Consider the following 12,097-nt stretch of genomic DNA (forward strand, 5'->3'; position numbering starts at 1 on the left):
ACGTTGGATAGCTTCATGAAAATTTCTTCTTTAAGAAATCCACGTTGGATGGCTTCTTGAAAAATTCTTCTTTATGAAATCCCGTTGAATGCATTTATGAAAAATTCTTCTTTAAGAAATCCAATTTGGATGGCTTCTTGAAAAATGTTTGTTTAAGAAATCCACGTTGGATGGCTTCTTGAAAAAATCTTTTTTAAGAAATCCCGGTTGAATGCATTTATGGCTTCTTGAAAAATTGTTCTTTAAGAAATCCACGTTGGATGGCTTCTTGAAAAATTCTTCTTTAAAAAATCCACGTTTGAAAAATTCTTCTTTAAGACATCTATGTTGGATGGCTTCTTGAAAAATTCTTCTTTAAGACATCTATGTTGGATGGCTTCTTGAAAAATTCTTCTTTAAGACATCTATGTTAAATGGCTTCTTGAAAAATTCTTCTTTAAGAAATCCACGTTTGATGGATTCCTGAAAAATTCTTCTTTAAGACATCCATGTTGGATGGCTTCTTGAAAAATTCTTCTTTAAGAAATCCGCGTTGGTTAGCTTTTTCAAAATATTCTTCTTTAAGAAATCCCCGTTGAATGCATTTATGAAAAACTCTTCTTTAAGAAATCCACGTTGCATGGTTACTTGAAAAATTCTTCTTTAAGAAATCCACGTTGGATGGCTTCTTGAAAAATTCTTCTTTAAGAAATCCACGTTGGATGGCTTTTTCATAAATTCTTCTTTAAGAAATCCCCGTTGAATGCATTTACGAAAAATTCTTCTTTAAGAAATCCCCGTTGAATGCATTTACGAAAAATTCTTCTTTAAGAAATCCCCGTTGAATGCATTTACGAAAAATTCTTCTTTAAGAAATCCCCGTTGAATGCATTTATGAAAATATCTTCTTTAAGAAATCCACGTTGGATGGCTACTTGAAAAAATCTTCTTTAAGAAATCCACGTTGGATGGCTACTTGAAAAAATTTTTTTTAAGAAATACACGTTGGATGGCTACTTGAAAAATTCTTCTTTAAGAAATCCACGTTGGATGGCTTCTTGAAAAATTCTTCTTTAAGAAATCCACGTTGGATGGCTTCTTGAAAAATTCTTCTTTAAGAAATCCACGTTGGATGGCTACGTGAAAAATTCTTCTTTAAGAAATCTACGTTGGATGGCTACTTGAAAAATTCTTCTTTAAGAAATCCACGTTGGATGGCTTCATGAAAAATTCTTCTTTAAGAAATCCACGTTGGATGGCTTCTTGAATTTTTTTTTCTTTATGAAATCCACGTTGGATGGCTTCTTGAAATTTTTTTCTTTATGAAATCCACGTTTCAAGGCTTCTTGAAAAATTCTTCTTTAAGAAATCCTCGTTGAATGCACTTATGAAAAATTCTTCTTTAAGAAATCCACGTTTGATGGCCTCTTTAAAAATTCTTCCTTAAAAAACCCACTTCTTGAAAAATTCCTATTCTTGAAAGTTCTTCTTTAAGAAATCCACGTTAAATATTGTTTTTATTTTATTGCTGCACCCAAAATACATACAAAAACTCCCAGAGCACAATGAAGCGTATGACTACTGACAATACGTATACACATCCATGTTCTTTAGAGCTTGACAAATTAATTAATTCAAAGGCATAGTTATATGCCAATGAATCTTAATTAAATTTATACTTAGAAAATCTAATGAGCTTCGAGGCTTTAATAAACAATTAACTATTAATTAAATGGTGTATTCAAATCTCTAAACTCATTAAAATAACAATTGAATAAATACATACATACATATATTTCCAAAAATTCTATGTTGTCAATTTTAATGTTAATTTATTTCCTGACACATTTGTGAGGTAAAATACAAATATTAATATTGTCTCCTTTGCAAAATATATCTAAAACCACAAACTATTAAATATATGCATACATTATAGACATTATACTTTAATGACCCAACATAAGCATGGCTACTAAATGTATGCCCATGTAGAATACAAGTGTGTCAAATTATAAAGCCCCGGTAACAAATTTCCATTCCCTGCCGCTCCCCACCAGCAAAGATATCCACAATTAAAAGCAAACTAATGTGGTTTATTTGCATTTTGTTGCACTGTACACATGATGGCGCCTAAAACTATGCAATTATTTTCTCAACTGGCAGCAAGTATATTTGCTTGTATTTGCTACACTTGCCAGTCAACGCCCAGCTAGCATTTGGAAGTGAGTTACTCACTTCCTCTACCAAAAGTAATCGCATTCTGAACTTCTTTTCTATAAAAGAGCGATACTTTATCATTTTACAATAACAAATGTATTACTGTTCAAATTAGATCGATCTGCAAGAACTACCTAGTGTCACAGAAGAAGATGAAAATTCTGCATTTGATTGTTTACACAAACAATTTACATTGTTTTACTATTTCTTCTCGTGAGAGAGATACTGTGAGAGTTTTACAGCTATTGCAAAGACCAACAACAAGAAAAAAATCATTCAGTTTAATATTTCAAGTGCGAAAGGTACGGGAAAGTGAAATTTCAAAAATATAATTAATAATTTAATATTTAAACATTAATAAATTGAAAAGTAAAAAAGTGCAGTGACTATATGATTGTGACTGATAATAAGCAGACAAATAATAATATGTATTGTGTATAATGTGAGTGATATTTAAATAAGAAAAAATTAATTTCATTTTCTTTATCATAGAGTGAATTTGAATATTAGAAAAAAAAACAAAAAATCGAAAAAATTCCAAAAAGTCAAAAGTGCCAATAGTACTTATTACACTAATTCGACAGAGAAAATTAAAACAAATAAGTCTGCAGAAATATTGATAATATAATAGTGGTTTATGAATACTAAAATTACTAAAATTTAATTTGACTTTTAAAATGTACACATTTTAATTTTTGTTTTATTTATTTATTTATTTATTTATTTATTTATTTATTTATTTATTTATTTATTTATTTATTTATTTATTTATTTATTTATTTATTTATTTATTTATTTATTTATTTATTTATTTATTTATTTATTTATTTATTTATTTATTTATTTATTTATTTATTTATTTATTTATTTATTTATTTATTTATTTATTTAATTAATTAATTATTTATTTATTTTTTTATTTATTTATTTATTTATTGGTCATTGCCACTATTTTATGGTAAAATATGCAATATCTTTCAAACAATGTACTTATTTGTCGCCTAAAGGTACTATATCCAACAAGCATTTTCTATCGCCCATTACCCGAAGCAGTCACTCCCGTGCGATAGAAACACACATCCGCGATATCGCATTCTAATTGATGTAGGCACACCGTTCGGGAAGAAATGAACCACGCACTCGTTTCCTCATAAATGTGTCTCATGCGTTGTCTTTGGAAGTATCGCTTTAGTCCAGAGTCGAGAGTCACGATGGCGATATTTTTATGAGGAAACGAATGCGTGGTTCATTTCTTCCCGAACGGTGTGCCTACATCAATTAGAATGCGATATCGCGGATGTGTGTTTCTATCGCCCGGGAGTGACTGCTTCGGGTAATGGGCGATAGAAAATGCTTGCTGGGCGGGGTTATTTAAAAGTGCTGATGTGTGAGTGTGTGTTTGTGGATATCGCAATTGTCACTAATATTAAAAGTGTTTTAACTAAAGAAATCCCACTCTGACCACACACATACACTCACACAAGCAACCAACTACCTTGTGATGCCTTTATTTAGCTGCCAGCCAGCCTGCCTCACGTTTCATTATTACACCGACTCTAAGGACATTAAATCGTTTGTTATTGCAACACAATGTCATCATTATAGTTAACCAAAAATAAGCAACCAGGCCATGACAATAATGGCAAAATCATCAACATCTGTGGCTGTGGCTATTGTCATTGCCAACACCACCATTATCCACCATCAGTGAACAACAACAAGAACAATGTATTGCCAGCAACAATAGCAATCAACAACATAATTATTATTGTTGTCATTGTTCACCGGCAAACGGAAATCATTTGGAAAATGTTGTAGCGTTAAGTTGAGTTGTTTATTTTGTTGGCCGGTTGGCGGGTTGCTTGGATGGTTGGTATATTGGCATGTCGAACAGAGGAAATTTTTAATTTACATTTATCACCCTTTTGTGGGGTAAACATTTTTATAAATTGCTACCGCAGAGAGTTTTGTGGTTGTTTTTTTTTGGAAATTGAAAATTAAGAATTTAAATGTGGAAGAATATGACGAGAGAAGTGAAGGAAAGAAGTAAAAACGGCGGTCTAAACATTTTAGAAGGTAGGCTAGAAAATTGTTCTTTAAGAAATCTAGGTTTGATGGCCGTTTGAAAATTCTTTCTTTAAGAAATCCAAGTTTGATGCCCTTTTGTAAATTGTTTCTTCAAGAAATCTACGTTTGAAATTCTATCTTGAAAATTATTTCATTAGGAAATCCACGTTTGATTGCCTTTTGAAAATTCTTTCTTTAAGAAATCCAAGTTTGATGCCCTTTTGAAAATTCTTTCTTTAAGAAATCCACGTTTGATGGCATTTTGAAAAATTTTTGTTTTTAATAAATCCACTTTTGATAGTCCTTTGAAAATTCTTTTTTTAAGAAATCCACATTTGATGGCCTTTTGAAAAATTTTTTTTTTAATAAATGCACTTTTGATAGTCCTTTGAAAATTCTTTTTTTAAGAAATCCACATTTGATGGCCTTTTGAAAATACTTTCTTAAAAAAATCCACGATTAATTTTGTCTTGAAAATTATTTCTTTAAGAAATCCACGTTTGATGGCCTTTTGAAAATTTTTTCTTTAAGAAATCCACGTTTGATGGCCTTTTGAAAATTGTTCCTTCAGGAAATCCACGTTTGATGGCCTTTTTAAAATTCTTTCTTTAAGAAATCCACGTTCGATGGCCTTTTGAAAATTCTTTCCTTAAGAAATCCACGTTTTATGGCCTTTGAAAAATTCTTTCTTTAAGAAATCCACGTTCGATGGCCTTTTGAAAATTCTTTCCTTAAGAAATCCACGTTTTATGGCCTTTTGAGAATTCTTTCTTTGAGAAATCCACGTTTGATGACCTCTTGAAAATTATTTCTTTAAGAAATCCACGTTTGATGACCTCTTGAAAATTATTTCTTTAAGAAATCCACGTTTGATGACCTCTTGAAAATTATTTCTTTAAGAAATCCACGTTTGATGACCTCTTGAAAATTATTTCTTTAAGAAATCCACGTTTGATGACCTCTTGAAAATTATTTCTTTGAGAAATCCACGTTTGATGGCTTCTTGAAATATTCTTCTTTAAGAAATCCACGTTGGATGGCTTCTTGAAAAATTCTTCTTTAAGAAATCCACGTTGGATGGCTTCTTGAAAAATTCTTCTTTAAGAAATCCACGTTGGATGGCTTCTTGAAAAATTCTTCTTTAAGAAATCCACTTTGGATGGCTTCTTGAAAAATTCTTCTTTAAGAAATCCAATTTCGATGGCTTCTTGAAAAATTCTTCTTTAAGAAATCGACGTTGGATGGCTTCTTGAAAAATTCTTCTTTAAGAAATGCACGTTGGATGGCTTCTTGAAAAATTCTTCTTTAAGAAATGCACGTTGGATGGCTGCTTGAAAAATTCTTCTTTAAAAAATCCACGTTGGATGGCTTCTTGAAAAATTCTTCTTTAAGAAATCCAATTTGGATGGATTCTTGAAAAATTCTTCTTTAAGAAATCCACGTAGGATGGCTTCTTGAAAAATTCTTCTTTAAGAAATCCACGTTGGATGGCTTCTTGAAAAATTCTTCTATAAGAAATCCACTTTGGATGGTTACTTGAAAAATTCTTCTTTAAGAAATCCGCGATGGATGGCTTCTTGAAAAATTCTTCTATAAGAAACGCACGTTGGATGGCTACTTGAAATCTTCTTCTTTAAGGAATCCACGTTTATTGGCTTCAGGAAAAATTCTTCTTTAAGAAATCCCCTTTTGTTGCCTTCAGGAAAATTCTTCTTTAAGAAATCCAAGTTGGTTGGCTTCTTGAAAAATTCTTCTTTAAGAAATCCAAGTTGGTTGGCTTCTTGAAAAATTCTTCTTTAAGAAATCCACGTTAAATGGCTTTTTTTTAAAATTCTTCTTTAAGAAATCCAAGTTGGTTGGCTTCTTGAAAAATTCTTCTTTAAGAAATCCAAGTTGGTTGGCTTCTTGAAAAATTCTTCTTTAAGAAATCCACGTTAAATGGCTTTTTTTAAAATTCTTCTTTAAGAAATCCACGTTTGTTGGCTTCAGGAAAAATGCTTCTTTAAAAAATCCACGTTTGTTGGCTTCAGGAAAAATTCTTCCTTAATAAATCCACGTTTGATGGCTTCAGGAAAAAATTCTTCTTTAAGAAATCCACGTTTGTTGGCTTCAGGAAAAATTCTTCTTTAAGAAATCCACGTTGGATGGCTTCTTGAAAAATTCTTCTTTAAGAAATCCACGTTGGATGGCTTCTTGAAAAATTCTTCTTTAAGAAATCCACGTTGGATGGCTTCTTGAAAAATTCTTCTTTAAGAAATCCACGTTGGATGGCTTCTTGAAAAATTCTTCTTTAAAAAATCCTCGTTTGTTGGCTTCAGGAAAAATTCTTCTTTAAGAAATCCTCGTTTGTTGTCTTCATGAAAAATTCATCTTTAAGAAATCCTCGTTTGTTGTCTTCAGGAAAAATTCTTCTTTAAGAAAACCAGGTTGGTTGGCTTCAGGGAAAATCCTTCTTTAAAATATCCACGTTTATTGGCTTCTAGAAAAATTCTTCTTTAAAGAATCCATGTTTTTGGCTTCAGGAAAAATTCTTCTTCAAGAAATCCACGTTTGTCAGCTTCAGGAAAAATGTTCCTTTATGTAATCCACGTTTGTTGGCTTCAGGAAAAATTTTTCTTTAAGAATCCACCTTTGATGGCTTCAGGAAAAATACTTCTTCAAGAAATCCAAGGCAATATGACCCTTTAAGTGCCTTTAACTATTTAATACTATTTATTTTTCCTCCAATGACCATTGTGGCGTATGACTATTGCCACTACTTATACGCTCCAATGCCAAGAGAATTAGTCTCTTGTTGTTCCAAACTTCCATTTCATTCACCACGGTTACTCACTTATTGTTTCACGTTTTAATAATTAATTAAAGTTAAAGTGAAATATGAAGAGTGAACTTTATCCCAAAGTTGAGAGAATAATAAAGTTTTTTTTGACCTTTTTCAATGATTAATGATAATGAAGACATTAATAAACAGCATGAGAAGTTACTAACTATTACTAATGATCATGTATGTGTGAAGCGAATGGACATACATGTGGTCATTGAGATGCCATATTATACTGTTGGGGGTAGGGATACGTATAAGTTCCAACATTTATGGTGACAACTTAGCAGGTTGTTTTTGCTGTTAGTTTACCATGAAGTGCCAAGTATAGCTCGTTTTATTTCAACTTATAAACTGTTTGTTATCGTTGACATTTTGATTAATTATTTGCAAGTCATTGAGTTGTTAGTCAACCACCAACAGTGTACTGTAGTATGAATACCAGGCGATAATTTCATTCTTAATTAACACCAAGATCAACACCTTTGCCACACTAAAGGGGGCGAAAAGTAAGAAGGCTACCCTGGTTTCCTACAAAGTTCTCACCGACAACATTTGCGTGGGCATATATGTCTGCAGTGCCATTATCGTATTTGGTTGATTTGTTAAGGAAAACCATAACAGAAATGACTGCAGATAATGGCCACTTTGCGGTAACCATATTTGTGTTTGTGAGCAAAGGCAAAATCTCATTAGAAATGTCGTTAAATGTAATTTGATAACAAATAATGTTTTGTGTAGAGTGATATATTGAAATTTAAGTCGTGTGGGGTTAAATCCAATCATCTGCAGTCATTGGAAGGGTCTATAAGATAAACTTGAAATTAATAGGTCATTGTGGCGTATAAATAGTGACATAAATCACACGCCTTGGTGACAAAGGCAGCAATATTTGAATAGAAATCTCCCTTAATTTGTCGAGTAATCTACTTTCCTCTTCACCATATTTCCTGTTAAGACAGTAAATTCAATACTGCAATCAGATTTTGTTTTCTACACTTCCTTCTCATAAATCTCAAAATGATTTTTTATTAAAAAAAACTGCCAAGTACACTTAAGCACCTACTTAAGATTTATATTCAAACTACTCAACAAAGTTAGTTGACCTTTTAGGAAAAGAAAAAAAAAACAGCAACAACAGCATCATACAAAAGGCCAAGTGCAGGTTACATGCTCTCAACTTGTTGTCCTGCCCTTAGAAATGTTTCAACAACAACAAAATTTGTTTTTATTTAGCTTTTCTTGCCTTCATCCATTTAACGCCTAATTGTAATATAATGTTCATTTTTTTCTCGCTCTTTTCCTCCTCATTTTCTCTTCAAGGTCAAGGATATAACGCGCAACATTAAAAAGGCTGTTGTCGCTGCCTCATTGGAAGAGATTCGTGCTAAAGTAGCGGAAAAATTTGACAAAATCGATCAATGCGTTACCATTCACTTGGACTCGGATGGCACGGAAATTGATGATGAAGAATATTTCCGTACACTGGAAGCGAATACAGAATTGATTGCGGTATTTCCGGGAGAACATTGGATTGATGTAAGTTGAGAATTGTTTTGTATAGAAATGTTTGTGGTCACAGTAAGGCCAGTTGTTAAAACGGGAGCTTTAATAAAAGAATATTATTCGATAGACATAATTATTTACTTATTTAGGTGACTCGACATAGAATATCCTGAGCTGAGAACACTTCTAACCCCGTCGATCTGTTGCTCTGGCTTTCTTGGCACTTATCTAAATAACTTGGATTTTTTATCTACGTTATGAAAATAAAGTGGCGTTTTTATCTAGGTTATGTAAATAACCTGGATATTTTATCTACAATACGTATGTAACGAGGATTTTTTATCCACGTTATGTAAATAACGAGGATTTTTTCTACGTCATGTAAATAAGGTGGATTTTGTATCTACGTTATCTCAATAACTTAGATAATGAACGTGGATATTTTATCTACGTTATGTAAATAACGCGGATATTTTGTCTACAATATTTAAATAACGTGGATATTTTATCAACGTTATGTAAATAATGGATATTTTATCTACTTTATGTAAATAACGTGGATATTTTATCTATGTTATCTCAATAACTTGGATATTTTATATACCTTATGTAAAAAACGTGGATATTTTATCTACGTTATCTGAATAACGTGGATATTTTATCTACGTTATCTCAATAACGTGGATATTTTATAAATATTATGTAAATAACGTGGACATTTTATCTACGTTATCTCAATAACGTTGATATTTTATCTACGTTATGTAAATAACGTGGATATTATATCTACGTTATCTCAATAACGTGGATATTTTATCTACGTTATCTCAATAACGTGGATATTTTATCTACGTTATCTAAATAACGTGGATATTTTATCTACGTTATCTCACTAACGTGGATATTTTATCTACGTTATCTCACTAACGTGGATATTTTATCTACGTTATCTCAATAACGTGGATAATTTATGTTAATTACGTGGATATTTTATCTACGTTATCTCAATGACGTGGATATTTTATATACCTTATGTAAATAACGTGGATATTTTATCTACGTTATCTCAATAACGTGGATATTTTATCTACGTTATCTCAATAACGTGTATAATTTATCTACGTTATGTAAATAACGTTGATATTTTACCTACGTCATGTGAATAACGTAGATATTTTATTTACGTTATGTATATAACGTGGTTATCTAAATAACCTAGATAATGAATCTAGGTTGTATATTTTACGTTGATATTTTATCTACGTTATCTCATAACCTACATAATGATTCTAGGTTGCATAGATAACGTGGATAATTTATCTGCGTTATCTTAATAACCTAGATAATGAATCTATGTTGTATGGATAACGTGGATAATTTATCTAAGTTATGTAAATAACGTGGATAATTTATCTAAGTTATGTAAATAACGTGGATATTTTATCTACGTTATCTCAATAACGTGGATATTTTATCTACGTTATCTCAATAACGTGGATATTTTATCTACGTTATCTCAATAACGTAGATATTTTATCTACGTTATCTCAATAACGTGGATATTTTATATTTTATATTTTATCTACGTTATCTCAATAACGTGGATATTTTATCTACGTTATCTCAATAACGTGAATATTTTATCTACGTTATCTCAATAACGTGGATATTTTATCTACGTTATCTCAATATCGTGGATATTTTATCTACGTTATGTAAAAAACGAGGATATTTTATCTACGTTATCTCAATAACGTGGATATTTTATCTACGTTATCTCCATAACATGAATATTTTATCTACGTTATCCCTATAAAGTGGATATTTTATCTACGTTATCTAAATAACGTGGATATTTTATCTAAGTTATCTCAATAACGTGGATATTTAATCTACGTTATCTCAATAACGTGGATATTTTATCTACGTTATCTCAATAACGTGGATATTTTATCTACGTTATCTCAATAACGTGGATATTTTATCTACGTTATCTCAATAACGTGGATATTTTATCTACGTTATCTCAATAACGTGGATATTTTATCTACGTTATCTCAATAACGTGGATATTTTATCTACGTTATCTCAATAACGTGGATATTTTATCTACGTTATCTCAATAACGTGGATATTTTATCTACGTTATCTCAATAACGTGGATATTTTATCTACGTTATGTATATAACGTGGATATTTTATCTGCGTTATCTCAATAACCTCTATAATGAATCTAGGTTGTATAGATAACGTAGATAATTTATCTACGTTATGTAAATAACGTGGATAATTTATCTACGTTTCGTAAATAACGTGGATAATTTATCTACGTTATCTCATAACCTACATAACGACTCTAGGTTGCATAGATAACGTGGATAATTTATCTACGTAATCTCAATAACGTGGATAATTTAGCTACGTCATGTAAATAACGTAGATATTTTATCTACGTTATGTATATAACGTAGATAATTTATCTACGTTATGTGAATAACGTGGATATTTTATTTACGATATATAAATAACGTGGATATTTTATCTACGTTATATCAATAACTTACATAATGAATCTATGCTGCATGGATAACCTGGATAATTTATCTACGTTATCTGAAAAACCTAGATAATGATACTAGGTTTTATAGATAACTTTGATAATTTATCTACGTTATGTAAATAACGTGGATATTTTATCTAAATTATCTGAACAACCTAGATAATGAATCTAGCTTGTATAGATAACGTTGATAACTTATATACCTTATGTAAATAACGCGAATATTTTATCTGCGTTAGCTCAATTACCTAGATATTGATTTTAGGTTGTATAGATAACGTGGATAATTTATCTGCGTTATGTAAATCACGTTGATATTTTATCTGCGTTATCTCAATAACCTAGACAATGAATCTAGGTTGTATGGATAAGGTTGATAATTTATCTAAGTTATGTAAACAACGTGCATTATTTATCTCCGTTATGTAAATAACGTAGATAATTTATCTAAGTTATGTAAATAACGGTATAATTTATTTACTCTATGTAAATAACTTGGAAAATTTATCTACGTTATCTCATAACCTACATAATGATTCTAGGTTGTCTAGATAACGTGGATAATTTATCTACGTTATCTCAAAAACCTAGATAATGAATCTAGGTTGAATGGATAAGGTGTTTAATTTATCTGCGTTATGTAAAAAACGTTGATATTTTATCTGTGTTATCTCAATGACCTAGATAATGAATCTAGGTTGTATGGATAACGTGGACAATTTATCTAAGTTATGTAAACAACGTGGATAATTTATCTCCGTTATGGAAACAACGTCGATAATTAATCTACGTTATCTCATAACCTACATATTGATTCTAGGTTGTCTAGATAACGTGGATAATTTATCTACGTTATCTCAAAAACCTAGATAATTAATCTAGGTTGAATAGATAATTTATCTGCGTTATGTAAATAACGTTGATATTTTATTTGCGTTATGTGGATA

At 30.7% G+C, this 12,097-nt stretch overlaps 1 protein-coding gene across 2 annotated transcripts in view; it reads left to right on the forward strand.

The window, feature by feature from the left end:
* The window catches only part of LOC141405495 (DNA fragmentation factor subunit alpha-like), a 121,226-nt gene that overhangs the window by 66,608 nt on the left and 42,521 nt on the right, over nt 1-12,097 (forward strand). For both annotated transcript variants that reach the window (XM_073989887.1, XM_073989889.1), the window contains exon 2: nt 8,408-8,623. In XM_073989887.1, the coding sequence (XP_073845988.1) occupies nt 8,408-8,623 (216 nt within the window). The remainder of the gene's footprint in view (nt 1-8,407; nt 8,624-12,097) is intronic.

Source organism: Musca autumnalis, unplaced genomic scaffold, assembly GCF_047663935.1.
Source record: "Musca autumnalis isolate F117 unplaced genomic scaffold, ASM4766393v1 scaffold_5, whole genome shotgun sequence".
Taxonomy (NCBI): domain Eukaryota; kingdom Metazoa; phylum Arthropoda; class Insecta; order Diptera; family Muscidae; genus Musca; species Musca autumnalis.